Here is a 19,329-nt window from a genome sequence, read left to right as displayed (position 1 = left end):
CATTTATTAAAAACAAAACTACAATAAAGGCTAAGAAAATATGGAACTTTTTCCTACTCCTAATGTTTTCTAGTCAATACAATAAAGGAACAGGAGTCTCACTGTCTCACTATTTGTGAGTGTTGTGAATTCTGAATAAATTTATTTTGCATATATAAGGCATGGTGTATGTAATTCCTGTAAATATCATGATCTTCCATATAAAAGTCATGACTTTTCTTGTAAAAGTGTCTTGGCCTTTAAGTCGGTTGTTGATGATAATTACTTGCAGGTAACACTGGCAACCAATGGCAAATCTGCAGACTTCAGTGTGGTTGAAGAAGAGCCTTGGAAACACGAAAACTAAGGGAAGAGATTCCCAGCTCCATCTTTAATAAGCCCCGAAGCTCTCTTCTGGTAAAAGATACCACGATTAAGGAAGATTTCTCTCTCTCTCTTTTTTTTTTTTTTTAAAAAAAAGTTAACATCTACAGTTTCTGCTTACTTAATTTCTTAACTGAAACTTAGCAAAGATCTCATAAAGTCATTGTAGCATCTTTGCCAAACAATGATCCGTAACCATCTGTCTCCCTTGTGTTACTGTTTGGATGATGCAGCTGGAGAATACTCCATGCAGTGCAATGTGCTCTCACCCGCCTCCCCGTTCATTCAAGACGCAGAGAATGTAAATGCTGCAACATGGGAAGATCACAGTGCCAGTACAGTTCACTACAGGGACTCAGGGTCACAAATTGTTTCAGATAAATATAACTTCATGCAGACCTCCAAGTGTTTCAGTGACTCTTGTGGCACACCTGATCTAGTTGGCACTGCATGGCTAAAATAGCTTTTGAAAATTCCCACAAAGATTTCTATTTGTTACAATAATAAGAAGAACCTGGCACGGGAAGCACTGAACTTTTGTGCCTACTTCAGACTGAACTTAGATCCAGGGGCAAGGTTAACTTATGGAAGTCAATAAATCATCCCAGACCTTTTGTTAGATTAGTACAACTAATACTTGACATTAAGACAAGACCTTAGATTTGCATGTACATATGATACATTTTTTTGTAAGCTGTCCCAGGGCAGGCGAAGCTCCATTTTATTATGGGTGTGTGCTGCTCTGTGACAGTGCATCAGATAATACAAGGCAGTATTATTGCAGGGTGTAATAGTTCTTAAACCAATGCCTGATGTACAAAATATAGAGTACCATGGGCTCAGTTATGTCATTCTTAGTCCAAGCAGGTAGCACCGTACTCTTCACTCTGCTCCACTGAAGTCTGAGGGATTCCTCATGTGGAAAGGGAGGCTCAAGTAAGGTACTACTAAGCGTGAGCAAAGATGTCATGATTGGGTACTTGATGATGATCCATATAAAAAAATATAAATATATTACACTAAATAATTGGGAGTTTTGAATGTAATCATCAGTAGCATTTGGCTTGAAGTGTATGTCTTCCAAGTTCATATCATATGTCAGAGAATGGCTAAATCCTGAAATAATTACTAAGCCAAATTCCTTATTAAGGTCAGTGGAGTTTGGCCAGGGCTAGGACTGAATGAAGAATACACAAGAATTGCAGGATTTAGACCAATGTGTTGAATTACTTCCCTCTTTCTCTGTTTTGTAGAGTAATGATTCATATACATTTCTAATGTCAGAGAAACGTTTCTTAGAGCACGTGGCATCTGATTTAACAAGATGGTGTTTTGTCAACATAATATAGCTGACTCATCCTGTCAGGAGAAATTACAGCCACAATAATCGCCTTGTGAAGTGTTTTCTAAAGGTGCTTGTTAATACTCTGCAATGTTCAGACACTGGTGAACGCCTCTGTACTACTAGCAATGTTCTATAGCGCAGCTGAGCCAAGCAGCCCGGGAGGCTGCACCCACAGAGCAGTGTCTGGGGGAGCTTGCAGAGGTTCTCAGAGTGACCGAGTATGAGTGTACCGTGAGCTTAGACATGGCCGTGAACAGAGCTGAAACATTTAGGGGCACATGCCATTCAGTGTCTGTGCATGGACCTCTTGTGGGTGTAAGCAGGAGTAATGTGTTGAACTGTGGAGTGGTATACGGCTCTGTAGAAGCTATTAAAATATAAATATAATCTGCTTTTGCTCATCTGCATTCATATAAAGACCTCTGAAAACGCACATGGACGTGAACCAGCAAAGGCTGCTTGCATGATGAGTGATGTGCAAGACCAAGTTCATTGTCAAAGCACCTCTCATTCATGCATTTGTTGATGTGGACTATTCTTCTTGCCCTTGTATTTCTGTCCTCACTTACATGCCATTGCTATGATCCTAAACAAAATGGCCTATATAATTTAGCAAGTATTGAACCACTGTGAATGCTGTAGGCCTCTAATGTATATTAGAGGTGGAGACCTTTTCCAGAGGTCTTGTGAATCATCTTAAGGATCCTTTTTTGATGGATGGAACCGTAGATATCCAGAGAAGTGATAGGCAGATGATCTTATCTTTTCTTCGGTCATTGGTATCATCATACCCAGAATTAACCTGGAGCTGCTGCTTCTCCCAGTACACACATGAACGCTCCCAAATGCTTTCTTCTTAAAGTGCATTTGTGATAGCAAGAAAAGAAAGCATTATGCCACCTGTCCGTATTGAACTGAAAGTCTGGGTATTGAGAGTGTCTGGGGATCAGGGCCCTAGTCTGCATTTGAAGACAATTTCTCTTCTATGTTATGTGCCAGAAGTGTGCCTAGGGCGGTGTGCAGGTACTCTGAAATGTTCCCTGTTCTGAGGGCGTGAACTCGCATCGAGTGAAATTCGCTGTGACTGGAGTGGTGGTTATATCCAAGAGCAGCACACCACGTTTGCCCAGTAGCGCCTGTCCTGCTGTCCTGCTCGCCGCAGCAGTCTCTTAGGAGCAGCCACAGTGACCTCTTGTCTTGAGAGCAGCTTCAGAAAACCAGTCTGCAGACTTTTAGCTGTCTTTTGAAAGCATTCAGCAGTTGGGAACGAAAAGGAATGCCAGCAACATGTGACTGGGCAGCTCCACAAAATTACATATTGAGAAACACTTATGATGTGCTTACGCTTATCCGCCTGGGACGTGCTGTCCTTTGAAGAGTGATTCTTCAGATGGAGACTAGGGGAGGAAGGAATGAGATGCTAGAAAAACTCCACCCACACAAGGGAAAATAAATTTGGGCCTTTTGATAGGACTGGAATAGCAGACTGTGATTTTAAAATGGTAATCCTGTAGATACAGTAACTCAGGGAAGTTTCAAAAGATAATTACGGAGGCATTTCTCGACTTAAATGTGGATGTGGGAGAAGGAGAAATGTTGTTTTTGGTAAATTCCTCTGCTTTTAGCCTGGCTGAATATTTAATGTAGTGTTACTCCAGCACATCACTGTATTTAACCATCAAAAAGCTTTCCATTTCACTGGGAAAATGTAACTCACTCTTGGCTTGCATTTCTCGATTTGCTCATTCCACATGAGGCCGGGTTGCTACTTAACTAAATAAACAGAAACTAACCCAGGGCCTGGCCACTTCAGCTAATACAATTCACATTTCAGCAGGCAGGGCTGGTCACTGACTAGTCTGTTTTTAGTTTCACTAGGAATGTTGCTGCATTCATTTGCATGTGGCAAACATTTTGCGCTTGTTTCCAGGACTGGGGTGGCAAAGTTAAAGGAAAAGCAGAGTACAAAGCGATTTGCTTTCTGTGCAGTTCCTGGAGGAATTAACGTTTCTTTCTTATGCTCACCTCATGTGCTGCTCTGTCTGTCCCCCCCGTTGTCTGTGCAGCTGTGATAGCCTTTGCCCTTTACATTATTGGCAGCACTCTGGCACATGGGAAAGTCTAAACCAGGCGAAGACTCAGTTAACTGCATGACTAATTAAGTACATATGTATTTACTTTGTGCATTCACTGCTGAAGCTAGGTCGGCATTCTCTTGATACCTGTTCATTGAAACTAAAGCACACTGCATGCTGAAGCTAAAGAAGAGGTGGAGCACTTTCCTACTGAGTTTTCTTCTTCACTGCTTCCCTCAGAAAACAAAGGCTGCACCACTGTAAGATGCACACGTGGTTCACGTGGTTCTTACACAGGAAGATGCTTCAGATAGGTAGGGGACAAGCCATGTGAACCATGCTGATATGCATGCCCTCCGTTTGAATCAGTGAGAAACTCATTACATCTTTGAAAAGCTATGTTTGCTGTAGTGAAACCTGGGCCAGCAATGCTCTGGCTACACAAAAGTCCCACTGAAATCCAGGGGAGTCACGAAAGTGTCAGGAAAGGTCAGATCTCTTCCTGTCTCCGCTAAGTAATAAGGTGTTTCACAATCCTGTCTGAGTCAGTAGTCTTTGTCTGCTGCTTAAAATGAAGGTGATTCTCACACCCTCAAGGTTTTTGCCAAGATGCTTCTTGTTCTTTGGCCTAATTGTTTCTATGCTGTACAAATCCAGCAATGAATTTAAAACTCAGCACAAAAATAAGGACTGCTGTCATTAAGTTTTTATTTCTTTTTTTTTTCTTTTTCTGTTCTGTCCCTGAGATACAGCTAACCTCCATTTCTTTCTCAAAGCATGTGGAATTACAAACATTGTACCACTCTAAGATGTGTGAGTAAGATGTGAGTAATATGGATTTCTGATTTGTTTTCCAGCACTACCAGGGTCATTGCAATTCTGGTAGTCGACACTCAGAAGAGCAGACTGCTCATCTGAGAAGCTGCAGCAGCAGTGCTTGAACAAATTTGTTCTGGCAACTGCCTCATTTTTCTTTGCTTCCTCGCCTTCTCTTGTGTTGTTGCAGACTTGTTGTAGCAACACAGCAGCAATCGCACAAATCCCTAAAAACACAAGCAGCATTAAACCTCAACTCTGACATCCACTTCTTTAAATAAGTTTAAGAAAGCTCTGAGCTTTAGTATCAGGCTCAGAGAAATGCTTTTGTGGAGACTTAACGGTATAACTGTTTCTCTTTTCATTAGTTCCATTCATCTATTTTTATTGCTGCGTTTGAGTTCATTTACAGAAGGGTAAATAAGGGCACTTTATAAAAAATGTACTGTAATATTAGTCTGTTATGAGCCAGAAGACTATCCTTGTTTTTGTTACTGTGACTTCTAAGGACACGATAATAATAAGATATTTTTCATACTAGTCATTAGAGTAGGTGTATGGTCCACTGGGCCAGTTCACCTCGGCTATAGCTCTGCTTGCATCCCTGCATAACATTGTGTGGAGGCTCCTGCTCCCACCAGAAAGCCCTCTCTGAACAAAGAGTGATTTTCTTTTCTCCAATGCTATCGATGACTTTTAAGGAAAAATATTTTCCCAAATATTTATCTGAATGCCTGTAAATAAAGGATTTTTTTTTTTTTTTTTTTTGGGGGGGGGGGGGGAGGAGGAATTACAATGCTGAACTGTCAGAGAAGGCAGCCATCTGTAAACGAAGTGTTCAGCTTCACCATGTTACTTTTTAAAGTGTTATGTTCTTGTTCACAATTTACCCCAAACAATGTATTAAATCTGTATTCTTTCCAAAGCCATTGATCTTTCTTCCTGGCAGACACAGAGGCTGTGGCTCTCCCTAACCCTGATGCAGGCTCCGCAGTTCTGCATGCCTACATCAGGACCCCCATTACGGTACACTGCAGAAGGGGTGCCTCCCTCATTTTTTCCCCCGATACAAATCCTCATGGATAAGGTGGTTGTGCTTTTGCAGCTAGGTTTTTTTTTGAAAAAAAAATAGAGCATATGACTGAGCCACCAAGTGGGTCTCTGCTGCTCCAGGATGGAAATAACTAAGCTAAGGCAGGATTTGGGAAGGCATAAAGACCAGTGAGATTTCTCACCCAACCTTTGATCCCCTTTTATGTCTGTGTTCTGCTGCAGAGCCAATGCTGATTGATGCTGGAGTGTCGAATCCTTCTAGTTTGATTTTTCAAAATTCAGGAGCCCCGCAATTGTTTTTAATGATGCTCTGTGGCATACACCATTACACGAAGGGAAAGTGCCATAGGCAGCATCACACAACCTGGGTTGTCTAGTACCTGTACAGTGTTTTGTACATAAATAGAAGAGTTTGCAGGGATTTTTGTATCGTTCTTTTCTATTTCTTTTCTACAGTTTTTCAAAGACTGTATGCGAACTGTGTTTACAAATTAGTTTTGCTGTCAGTATTGCAGATTATCGCATGTCCATTTTGGTGTTTTGTATGGGCTTGTGAGTCCTTGTGTGTTACAGGTTGTCCTTCCTTCTTAAAAACAATTGCATACGCTTCCATCCAACATATCCTGTGCCCTTCTTAAATATATCCCATTTCCCATGGTCCAGTGTGAGCTGTAGCTTGTAGAATGCATGAGAAAACACTGCACATATATTAATATAAATATGATATGCTCAATCCTGATGTAGTTATTAATATAGGTTTTAGGGGTTTGTACTTGTTCTCTGGAAACTACAGTTTAGACTGAACTAAATTGCCTAGTATCTGTAATTTACAGACACTCATATTTTCATATAATATTTTCTATATGACCATATAAGATAGGGAGATAGGCCTTTAAAGGTGATCTGTACCTTAGAACAAAACCAGTTTTCTCATAGCATTTAGGATCAATGAAATATTTCTGTGTTATGTTTAGTGATGAATTATAAACAAAGCACAAAATGCAAGAAGCAAATAGGAATTTCAAGATGTCCTTAAATGCTGCAGTTCATTATAGAACAATGTTATAATAACCTGAACAATCTTCTAGATTGACTGTCTTGGGCAATTGCCCCTCATTTTTGTCATTTTTCCTGGTATTACCTTTGCCAAATCTTGCAGTTCTTTCTTAGGACCTGATCATGTGTAATTGACTCACTCAGACTGCTGATGAAAGAAAATTGGAGATCTGGGTAGGCAAAGATAGATTGTCAGTTACCTAGTCCATCTTGCTATAATGTAATATACTTGAGTTCAGCCTGCAGAAAGACTTCATGACTTGGCCACCAAGCTTTGCCTTCTTGAAAGGGGACCAACAGAACCACCATGGGACCACTGCAATTGGGTAGCATCTGTACAAATACCTCCTGCATTCTTATGTATTTTAAAGAGATCAAACACTATATTTTTTGACCAGGACAAGTGAAAGTTGCTTCTCTTTTATGGTCGTCTGTTCCCATTAGGCAAATACCTGTTGGCATTAAGGCCATGGCTACAATAATTTTATTTAATGAACAAAGTGCTGTTTTGAGAGGAATAAACATGATTTAATATAAATATTAATAACACTTATATCACAGAAAGTTTCCCTTATGGTCAACAAGTTCCTTGATCATGATTAAAAACAAAGAAGATATTGAACAGCAAATATTGCTATCCCAGTGTGACTGATACTGGGCATCTCTTCATCTATTCAGAAATCTGTGGGGTGTGGTATTCTGCTGAGGTTTTGGAGACTAAATTTCTGGTAGATATACATGTAGGAAGTGTGTTGATGTACCCTTGTATTTTAATCTCTTTCTTGTATTTTAAATCAGTTTTACCAGGTATTATCTTAATAGGAACTGCAGGTAGAATAGAGCTAAGTGAGTCACTAATAGCTGTAAAACCTTATTGATACCAGTTTTGACATTTTGTTGAAGCATGATGTCCAGTGCCTCTCTGCACTTAGTGTAGATAATGTAGCTATCAACGTGTAATTTCAGTGAAATGGTGTATACAGTATGGGTAGCGGTGCTTTAATTTAATTTTACTTGTTGGTGTGTATTGAACCATAGCATCAAATTAGGCCATCTTTTAAAATTCTGTTCTACTTTCGGTTTTTGTTCTTTTGTCTGAGTTTGTTTTCCTTCTGGCCATTCAACTGAGTCAATTACATAGTTTAGTAACTGCTTTATCTTTCAATTATGGGTTATCCTGTTCTGATAACATTCAGAATAATGTATTCAGTCAAGTTACTGTAAATACATTGGTTTTAGTTTTAAGGTCTCTAACCAGCATGGTACATGCTAGTACCTGCATGGGTGTGCTTCCCTGGCAGTGAGCGAAAGTGATGCCACCATAGATGTGTTCCTCATGAGTACATTTGTTATGACACTAAAAATTAATGCACGCACAGAATGATTAGTTTATGTTTTGTTTTATTCTTGTTTGTCTGATGTGTTGGGACTCTACCACCAGAAGTTCAGTAAGTCACTGCTTAAATTAGCACAATGAGCAAGGGGGAAATCAGTCTAGCTGCCTTATGCTGGATACCCTGTCTGCTACTTGCGCAGAGTGCTGCATGCTGTGGGCAGCAAGGGTCTGCCTGTCCTCTCTGGAGCACCAGCCCCTGCTGTGTCCCCTTGGTAGGAACAGACTATAAGGAAAATGCACAGACTCATGGGCAAGGATCCACTGCTTCCGACATTGTTAGAAGAGGATATTGATAGCTACTGGAAATTAAAAATGTTAAGTTAAGTGCTTCTCAAGCTACTGTAGTTGATGTCCAGGATACCTGTTATATACAAGAAGTATGTTTTATCATAAAATAGATAATAAAACAGACATACGTATTCAGTGGCAAAATTATTCTGAAATCAGGGCTATAATCTGTAAGAAAATTACTTTTTTTTTTTTTTTTTGTGGGCAAAAACTGAAGGTGGTTCTGAAAGATTTTGAGACAGCAAGAAAAAAAAAAAATCTGGATCATGCCCAGGGTACCTGAGCCTGGTTCTCATAAATATATATGTTCATCCCCCGTAAGTGGAAAAAGATCAAAATTAGGCCCTAAAGCATGGGAAGTATCCTTCTCGGTGAGTCCTCCTACGATGTTTCAGTGTGAATCACATGCTGTGGGACTGTGCACTGCCTGCTCCTGCTCCTGATACTCCTTCCCCCTCTTAAAAGTGACCAATTATAAGATGAAATATTTTCAGATGCTTCACCTGAAAATAATAAAAAGAAAGAGGGGTCAGGTTGGTCTTTTCCTTACACTCAAAAAGTTCCCCAGGTTTTGAAATGACATACTGTACAGTATCTATAGCACACTTTGTAAACTAAAGAATACAGATAAAATTTCTCACAACTTGAGGTTCTGTTCTTGTATATTGTAGCTGGAATGCCTTGTAGACTAAGTCTATTTTTGTAGTTCAGATCCTTATACTTATCTGTAGTCATTTGCTTTTAATGCTTTCTTATGGTGTAAACTGACTTCTGTAACTTTTATGTATAAAACAAACTGGACATTCTTTCTATACTGGAAATAGTCGTGAATATAATATTTCACTAAGTGTTGTACCTCTTCTGTACATATCGTCAATAAATGTTGATTCATAATTTTCCTGGCTTATACCTGTGAGTTTTACTGTCAGCCTGGATATAATTTGGGTGAGAGGTTACATAAAGAAGACAGATGTGAGATGCTGAGATCTGTGAGATCTCTATGAGAGGTAGATGTTGGACCTGGATTTGCCAAAGCACCAGAAGTCGGCCCCCTCATGTGTATGCTCTAAATGGTCCAGGGTACCAGCTGCATCTGAGCTTCCCTGCTGCAAAGTCCAGGATGTGCTAACCACACTGAAGTCTTAAGCAGTCTTGGCAGTGAAAGCTAGAGGAGTAGGAAGAAATGTTAGAAGAGTAGGAGGATGCAATGAGTTGCTTGCAGTTGCTTTAGAAACATGCTTCGCTTCCCTGCCTGATAAAAAGTAAATCTCTTCATCTTAGCCTTAAACAAAAAATAAATTAAATAATAGACGCTTTTGCTGAACCCCTGGTAAACTTTGTAAAGAAATAAACTGCGCTTAGTACATGAATTGAGATATGCTCATGGTACGGGCCATGGCTTGAAGGACTGGCCATTGCTATGTATGGAGAGAAAGCCCCAGCATTTATGATCCCAGCAGGACACAATATGGATCTCACCTAACCACAACTAGGTGATCAATGGATGTAACCTAAACCAGCCTGTGAGGCGCAGCCTGCACCTCTGTGGGCTGCCATCGCAGCTGAGGAGCTTGCGAGGGGAGGCCCGGTGTGGCAGGAGCAGGCTGAAGACCCTTGCAGCACTGGGGAATCTCGGGGTGGGAGATGAACCTGAGGCCCAGGAGGTTTGTTATGGTGTCTGAACCTCTGACACAGGCTGCCAGAGGCAGGATATTACTGCATTCAGGCCTGGCCTTGTTCATAAATCAGCTCTGCTGCCTTAAACCCCCTGGTCTCTTCAGAGCTCCGAATTCCCCATCACTGGCATACTCACGAAGCATTGACCATACTGAGAGCCATTCCTCTATCCCTTCTCAGGCATGAAAAAGAAAGAGAGAAGACTTCAGGGCTGCCAAACCTCCACCAGCCTCCTCCGTTGTATCGGTGCATGTAAACAGGACAAGGATATGAAAGAAACAGGTGGCCCCAACAGGCTGCGACGTAGGAGGGGAGCAGCGTAAAAAACAACCAGCTGGCAGGCTGGAAGGCACCCCTGCAGCACGCACACGCATGGCCAGCAAGGACCAGCACCCCGGCCAGGTTTGGGGCAGAGCTCCAGGGGTGCAAGGGTGGTTGCATGGGGCCTGTGCTGGCCCCATGTAAGCAGGCAGCCACGGCTCCCCTTTGCTTCAGGGGATGCAGGAAGGAAATGACTGTGCATGCGATGCCGGGCCTTGCGGTCGTGGCGGCGTTAGCGCGGCAGGCAGGTTCTGCAGTGATAAGCAAAATGCGTCAGCGGAGACAGATAAACAACAAAGCTGGTGGCTGCCCACTGAACCCACGGGGAGGGGCGGCAAAGGAACTGGGCCTCTCACAGTATAAGGCACTTCCTCAGGACAAGTGCCGAAGAAAGTAGCCTAGGGCCTGTCCTTCACAGGGGTTGTGCAGTGGTAGTTGTTCATGGTGCAACTTAAAAGAGGGTAGCACTTCTCACACTCATTTGGTAAAACTGATCCTCATGGTGCCCAGGGGCCTTCCTGGCTCATGTTCCCATGGCCTGAATCACTCGAGAGGTTCTGCTGTGGAGATGCCCCAGAAAGAGAAGATTGGCTCCAAAATCTGTGAAAGGTTAGGAACAGAGACAAGCCTAGGAAATACATCTAAAAATTCACTGTAGGGTTTCACCCAAGTTGCCAGGATTACCTAAATTGCTAGCATTAAATAGATATAGTTAACTTGCCTTTTACCAAGAATTTTTGAATGCACAATTCTGTATGAGTGGGGGTTATTATGGAGAAGATTTTTCTGGGAGTTATTGAAAAATTCCTGAAAGATAATGCAGTCATTGGTCTCAGGCAACGTGGGTTCACGAGGGCAAAGTCCTGACTAAACAATTGTGTCCCCTCTGCTCTGCACTGGTGTGGCCTCACCTCAAGCACGGTGCGTAGTTTTGGGTACCACAATGTAAGGAGAACATAAAAATCTTAAAGAGTGACCAAAGGAAGTGAAAGGTCTAGATGGGAAGATGTATGAGGTCACATTGTTCAGCCCTGAGCAGAGCAGGCTGAGGGGAGGCCTCATGGTGGCCTGAGGGGAGCGGAGGGGCAGGCGCTGAGTTTTGCTCTCTGGGGACAGCGACAGGACCTGAGGGAACGGCATGGAGCTGGGACAGGGGAGGGTCAGGCTGGATGTTAGAGAAAGGTTCTGCACCCAGAGGGTGGTTGGGCACTGGGACAGGCTCCCCAGGGATGTGGTCATGGCACTGAGCCTACCAGAGTTCAAGAAGTGTTTGGACAACATTCTCGTACATATGTTTTTTTCTCAGCAATGATCAGAGGTCTGATTTTTGGGTGTTCTTGTGTGGAGCCAGGAGTTGGACCCAGTGATCCTTGTGGGACAATTACAACAGGCTATTCTATGATTTTGTGATTCTGTGAGGTTCCTCTAAAAAGGCTCATTGCATAAGACCCACAACTTTGCAGAAAGCCAGCACAAAGCTGACCCTCTCAGCTGTACCTGGGCTCAATTTCTGCCACATAAATGGCATGTAACCCACATGTAGGCTTTGCGTCTGCCCTCTGTGTGGGGGAACTTCACCCTTCATGAACACCGGAAAACTCTGTCGAGTTTCTAGCTCAACAAACAAGTATATTTACCTAGAGTTCATTTCAAACTTTCTCTTGATGAGTGAAAGAAACATTAACTAGAAAATGAGCCACAGAAGAAATGCAGGGAAGTTCCGAATAACTGTAAACATAACGTGCCCCCACTGGTGAATCTGATGTCCTGCTGCTGCAAAACGAAACATGCCTAATGGTGGTGATGACTGCTAAACTGTCCTTGCTCAGGAGCTGAGGAGCTGTGCTGCAGCCAGCCGAGACTGAGTAGTGGGCACTGGGCACAGCTTCGATGAGTTCATCTTAGAGAAACTCATCCTTCAGGCTCAGGCTGAAATCTGCTGGAAGCTCTCTCTCTAAGCTGGCTAAGGAGGGGGTGCTGATAGCAATCATCATCAGCAGCCCAAAAACAGATGCTTGTTATTAAAAAGAACAGGCTGATAAAAAGTGGTGAATATAAACGCAGACTTAGTTTCCAATCATGAGTCAAAACATACCCAGTTTATTACTGCTTGTTCTGGGTAACATGAAAGCGTGGAGTCTTGATTCATGAGAGGAAAATGTGGATGCTGAAAATGATCTAAGATTTTTTTTTTTTTTGGATTAAGCCAGGAAAAAGAATAGGCTTTTGAAAATGTGGTGCCAGAAGGCAGATGTACACTCATGACTGCAAGTAAATTTAGATTTAAGGCTAAAACTCTGCTGTGACCAAACCTTTTATGCACTGCAACACAGCATTAGCATGTGGGCATTCAAGTGGACAACCCCCTAGCACAATGGCCTGAGGCAAGGCTTTCAGATGCCAGGTGCAAAACTCACAGCCTCTGGAAAAGAGGTGGAAAGTGTCTTCCTGTGTCCCCATCTCTCCTGCGTTGCTCTGGGGGTTTGAAAGACTTTGGGACTAACTCAGCAGACCCTGAGTCTGATTTGTAGAGCCACCACTGCCTCTGAGCCACATGCTGACTTCCTGCTGCCCGCCTACACACTCCTAACTTCAGCTGTGTACTTGGCATCACTTGCAATGCATCTGCTTGCCTCAGAGCCAGCACCAGAAAGAAGCTGCTGTTGAGCTCGACTCTGTTAGGTGGGTGCTACAGAGTGAGACTTTTTTACTGAAGGTGTGAAAAGTCTTTTAGGGTTTTTTCATAGATGTACTTAAATTTATGTCAGATCCTATTTGACTTGACAAACTTTATTTTCCTGTAAATTTCTACATTTTTTAAGAATGGGAAATCAGTTACTTTTAAGCATTTAACAGTACAAATGGAAAGCCATATTATGTATTAGGCATCTTCCACAAAAAAAGTTTCCTATTTCAGATATTGAAACTATCTAAAACTATGTCTATTTCTAAAAACAAAAAAATACTTATTTTCCCATTTGACAGTCTTTGTCCATAACTTCATCATTTTTGTGTCTTTTTCTTTTCTTTTCTTTTCTTTTCTTTTCTTTTCTTTTCTTTTCTTTTCTTTTCTTTTCTTTTCTTTTCTTTTCTTTTCTTTTCTTTTCTTTTCTTTTCTTTTCTTTTCTTTTCTTTTCTTTTCTTTTCTTTTCTTTTCTTTTCTTTTCTTTTCTTTTCTTTTAAGGCAATACAAAACTAATGACATTCACATCAGCATTCCATGCATGGCAGAGGACGTATGAACGTATGAAAATGGTTTTTATCCATCCACTAATTCATCCAAACCCTTTTGCCTATAGAGTAAGAAGCTTTAATAAGAAGTTTGCAAACCCTTGAAGCTATAGCTCCGGCAAAGCCTTTCTACTGTTTGCTGGAGCCATGCAGACAAAATTGAACGAAAGCTGTGCTTAAAGCATTTGTAAAGCTTTTGCTTCCTCTGCTTTACCTGCACTTTAACAACAATCAGCTCCCTTGAAGTCAGGGGATCTTCTCTGAGGATGGGTTCTCTTCTTTAATTTCAATTCTCAAACAAAAACAAAATCCAAAACAAAACAAAAACACTAAAAACCTCCCAAAAACAAAGCCAAAAAAACCGTTGCTGCATCACAGCTGACTTGTGTGAAGAGCCGTTTAAGTCTGGTGTTTTAAAAACAGGAAGATGAGCAAGAACAGAAATATTCTAGAAATCTTGTCGTTGCCTACCCATCCATGAATGGGTGAGACAAGAAGGACAGAAAGTGAAGCTTCTGTGCTGCACAAAAGACACCGATAGTCATCTTTGTGAAGTTTGCACTTTGCCTCTCATTTCCCATAGCCCCAGCTGGGTGCTCTCAGCGTGGCATTGGTGAATGCCACAGCAACACAGAAGAGTAATAGTGAGAAAGGAGCTACCAGGGAAAAATGGTCAAAATCAGTTTGCAAATCATGTGGTGAGTGCAGAGGGTGACCTGGAGGTGGGGGGTTCACAGGAAAAGGCTGATTCTTTTTCTTTTCTGTGAGCTATGAACCGTTCAAGTGATGAAGTCCTGGGGATGTTGAGGGGACTTTCCCAGTCAGTGGCACAGAAATTTCACTCTTCCTCACTTTGTCTCCCAGTGACTGCACTCCCCTTCTGCCCCGAATTCCCTGGAGTTCCCACCCTCGGAGTACCATTTCATGCTTCTTGCCCCCCAGGAAGAAACAAGATCTTTGTCACCCATGCCCACAGAGCTGGAGCTGCTCCCCAGGGACCAGCCCACTTCAGCACTTTCCCTTCCACCTGTTTGTCCTCTCCCCTTCCACAAAGGAGAACTTGTCAGTGCATGTGGTTACCCAAAGGGTTCATGTTCTTTAACTAATCAAAATCTTGCAACCAGAGAAGTCTGAGCCTTCAGTTGTTTAATAAGGCCAAGAGATAACTGCTGGCTAACAGCCTAATGTAGCATAAAATAAATACAGTAACTGCTGGCTCATGAAGTATGCTGAGGCAGAACACGGTTCTCAGAGGATTTTATTGCTTCCCTTCATCTACAGAAAGAGTGACTAGGAGCAGCCCTTACCGGGACGATATACAAATCTCTGCCTCTCCCCAGCACTGTGACTATGTGTCGGTGTTTACGAGACACCTGGTAATTTTCTCCTAATAATATTCCAGCCAATGTACACTACATAGTGCAGAGGTAGGTGGTGTTGGTGTTCTTGGCAAAGGACACACAAAAGACATCCCTATGAAGAAGAGACTGTTGTGCAGAAATACAATTTGGGGGCTGATGTTGTGGGAAGGGTTTAAAATATCCACACAGATAGACATGAAGGCTGCATATCCTTTCACTGCTTTAATCAACCATTCCGTGTAAGATCTTCAAGAAAATACAGGTGAAGCGATCACCCCAAACTGTTTGACGAAAATATTACATTCTCATAAAACATACAACCTCTCTTTTAAATATACTTACTGCTTTAAACATTACTTCTCTTTTACTGGGTTGATCTTGGGCTGAAATATCCCAGAGATATTCAGCTCCGAGGGGAGCTGAACTCATCACTAACCCCCAGAGCAGCTGGGGAGCCCATGGGTGATGTGAGGTCCCGCAGCCTTCAGCTGAGTTTGGCTTGCAGCTTGCAAGCAGAAGAACTGACCTCTGGTTACCACTATAGCAGCTCACCACTGCTGTATATGACTACCCTGCTGAATGCCTCCTCTCTCCCACTAGTAACTTTAACCTTACTTTTTACCCTCAATGTGGAGTCAAGTTTATTTTTGGAAGCTTATTTTACAGTTCAAAAAAATTTTAGCAATGTTATTTCTAATTACAATTTAGAGGTGCTATTTTCTTTCTTTTTGATTAATCTGTTAAATAAATATGCAAATATATCTAGTGCTCTATATAAAAAATACATACACACAACAAACAACCCCTGAAATATTAAAAAAAAAAACAAGATTAATAAAAATATGTACAATATTACATATATGAAATGGCCATCTAGTTTTGAAACTATAATAAAACTTAATTGCACTTCAGTTGCATGACATAATCTAAAAAGAATCAGCATATATAAAATAATGGCACTGCCTTTTTAAAGAGAAATTGAGCATCTCCCTATTTAAAAATATAAAAAGTAGCCAACCAGCGTTGTCCATGCATTTACAGTTACAGTTACTGAATATTAGATAAATTTCTCCACTGAACATCTCAGTAGGGAGACAAATAATAGCTCTCCCACCCTCCTTTTTTTAAGATAAGAAAACCTTATCCTTCAAGACAGTGAAAAGTCTCATTTTGATTGTGGCTTATATTCAATTGGGATTTAAAGAGAGTCAAAATTCTTATTCTGGATCTCTGCACTTAGTGATAAGCATATATAATTACATGTTATTGATATATAATGACAAAAAGAAAAGCTTGCTTAAAAACATTATAGGAAAAAAATCAATGTAGAGTCAACAAAGTTCCCACAGCACAGCCCAGTATTAAAACACGTGCTTGTGGCAGGGCTGAGAAATTTGACAATGTACTGGTATACATATACTGATAGTGTTGTTAGTCACCTTGACCTTATTGGCCTCAGCTTGTTTGAACACCTTCGGAGCTGTGTGACTGCTCATAGATGAGATGTCTTTACATACATGGAGCCAGAAAATGTCCTACGTGCACTCTGAAATCATGTCTTGTCTTGGGACCTTTTGCCCAAGTGTACATTTTCCCTGAGGAGATCTGCCTGCAGATACTGGGGCAATGAGCAACTCAAATAGATGCTTGAGAAACTGCTGAAGGGCTGTAACTGAGAACCATAATCATGATTTTGATTGGGCTTCGTGTTCTAGTAAAGATCAGTGCTAGATAATGTTAGTACTTAGCCAGCTGAATACTTATCCTCCAATTGCTTCAGATGGAGAACATAAAATAATGCATTAGCAGAATGGCGTTTTCCAATGAAGGTGCTATGGTCAGTGAACAGGAACATCTGAATGGACTTCTCTTGGTATTCCCCATCCCACAGCTGACACACCTCGCTGAATGCTATTACCTCTGGTTGGTTTTGCTTGCATTTTTTTGAGGCAGCCCAATTAGAAGTTACAATTCGCCCACCATTCCAATATGCTTTCTTAAAAATGGCACAGACCACTGGTAGTAAATAATTTTCTTTCTGGCAGTTCATATCAATATAATGCACAGCATCATAGCTTAATACAAATACTTTACATAATAGACATACAATGACAAAACAAAAGCATATGACAATGCAGCTGCAGCTATTTTACTATATTACATTGTTGGGAGAGTTTTCTTTAAATCTCTTTGATCTTTTATGTAGAACTTCAACTTCTGGTACCAGTAAACAAACAGTATTTGTTTTGGTATTTTTAAAAAGAAGAAATAAAACGTGGAGGAAATAGAATTCAGAAGTGAGTGAGATCATAGAAAGGCCACTTTTAAAATATCATCAAACTGGTGTAACGCAACAGTTACAGGGGAAACAAGCTTTACTAGGCTCAGCATCTCCTAAGTACAATTGAGCAGGGGAAAGTAAAGACCTATTCTTCTGGAATAAAAATACTGTCATCATCGCTGATGATTTCAAACTCCTTGATTTGTGCATGCACAATAGAGCTGGGGTCATTCTGTTTTATTAATTATACTAACTAACAGACTCATTAAAACATACACAAACTGGGACCAATGAAGGAGAGAGGGGGAAGAGCAATGAACACTTCAAAAACTCAAGGATAACTCTTCAAAAACTCAAAAACTCAAGGATAACTGTACAGATTGTTAAGATAATAAAGTAATGATGTTTATTATGTATCAGCTCATGTTTTCATTTCTTTATTCCCCCTCCCAAAAAGACTTGCTGCATGCCCGCAGACATTTTAAAACAACGATAAATAAGCTTTGTCCTTCTGGGTTTTCCTTGTTACAGAATAAGTCATAAATCACTATGTCACTTTTTGATTTTACTGGCAGACTTTCAATGAACCTACTGCTCTTCCTGGCTGTAAGGCATTTCTGATGAATTCTGCTGTTTTAGACATTGTATAGGAGGCCTTTTTGGTTTAAGCTTTTTGTTTTGCTCTTGACATTTGTTGCTCACTTACTCTTGTACCATGACAAGTTTAGTACCTTAAATACCTGTAAGATAGAGCAACTGGATACTTCTGTAGCTCCGCACAGCGAAGACACTGTATCTGGGGATCAATGATATACCCAGGACACAGTAAGTGTCCTCTGTGTAGTAATTGTGAACTGACAAATTTATGCAACTCTTGGGGCTTATTTCAGGTAGAAAATGTCAATTCTGTAACTCAGACATCATTTAAAAATGATTAAAAATGAAGACAACTTAAGTTTAATTGTGTTCAAAAGACATCAGTAGCACAGTGCATCTGTGAATTCTGGCCCAAGTTCCGTGTGATTTTGATTTCCCCAGCTCTGATCTACTTGGTGAGTTGGTACCATTACACTCCACTCTTCATGTCCAGCTCCTGATGATTTTGTGTTTCGTCAATGGTGAGGAATTCGTCAGATGCTCCTGTTCGGTCATTTGACTGTTCTTTGTGAACCAAGTGCACCATTTCTTGTGATTTGCTGGCATCCCCATTTAGTTCACTTGTCTTCCTGTCCTCCACTGCACCTTTGCCGTTATTGATCACGAGCTTTTTCTTCTGCCCACATCTAGAAAGAAATTAAAAGGAAATAAGTACCATAAATGGAGGCTAATGGAAATAAGAGAAGAAATTTCAAGTTAGTATTTAGAAAAAGGTGCTTAGAAATGAAACTTGCGTCTGTCAGTGCAGACCTGTGCAATGAAAGGTGTAAGGTGTCTCCACCTTCCATTTTTTTGAAAAAATACGTAATTATATACATAAACTTTTGCAGGATCCTACTGATTCAGTTGCTATCTGGTGTCATTATAGACAAGACTAACAAGCATTACTGAAAGCTAGAAAAGATTTTCTAAGGTGTGGATTTATCCACATTTATGAACTTTGTATACATCCCAGTATATGGACAGGGTCATTGTACATCCAGACTTTGTACATCCAGACCATGTGGGCTGGATATTCTTCAGGGCAGTAGAAATTAATAGTTACACGGATGTCAGATTTGCCCTAGTCCATTAAAACTCTAGATACACTGTGCTGAATATCCCACTTGTTGTCTTTGAATAGCCTAGTATAAACTGAATGCCCAGAGGTCTGTTAAGAGGTACACTAATTTTCTGAAGTTTTACTTTAAAGTATTTTCTTCGTTGTTGAAACAGATTTTGTTTGAATGACTAATTTGGCAGTTAAATTATGCCATTATGCTTTTGAAGTATGACTTTTTTCATGCTTACTGACTGATAGGTGAGGATTATTTCATCCAAAGCAGCTCAGTTTGCTGTGTGAATGCTATGCATAAACTTAGGAATGATTTCTGCTCTGCAACTATGAAATGCTGGAAGAGAGGCCACAG

General features: G+C 40.9%; 2 protein-coding genes across 28 annotated transcripts in view; one reads left to right on the top strand and one right to left on the bottom strand.

Moving 5' to 3' along the window:
- The window catches only part of SLC1A2 (solute carrier family 1 member 2), a 92,544-nt gene extending 83,256 nt beyond the window's left edge, over positions 1–9,288 (top strand). For all 3 annotated transcript variants that reach the window (XM_072039029.1, XM_072039030.1, XM_027457784.3), the window contains one exon: positions 272–9,288. In XM_072039029.1, the coding sequence (XP_071895130.1) occupies positions 272–346 (75 nt within the window). In that variant the 3' untranslated portion in view covers positions 347–9,288. The remainder of the gene's footprint in view (positions 1–271) is intronic.
- CD44 (CD44 molecule (IN blood group)) overlaps positions 5,374–19,329 on the bottom strand; it is a 71,235-nt gene continuing 57,279 nt past the window's right edge. For all 25 annotated transcript variants that reach the window (XM_072039004.1, XM_072039021.1, XM_072039010.1 and 22 more), the window contains one exon: positions 5,374–18,546. In XM_072039004.1, the coding sequence (XP_071895105.1) occupies positions 18,330–18,546 (217 nt within the window). In that variant the 3' untranslated portion in view covers positions 5,374–18,329. The remainder of the gene's footprint in view (positions 18,547–19,329) is intronic.

This window comes from Anas platyrhynchos, chromosome 5, assembly GCF_047663525.1.
Source record: "Anas platyrhynchos isolate ZD024472 breed Pekin duck chromosome 5, IASCAAS_PekinDuck_T2T, whole genome shotgun sequence".
NCBI lineage: Eukaryota > Metazoa > Chordata > Aves > Anseriformes > Anatidae > Anas > Anas platyrhynchos.
This window is presented reverse-complemented; position numbering and strand designations above follow the sequence as displayed.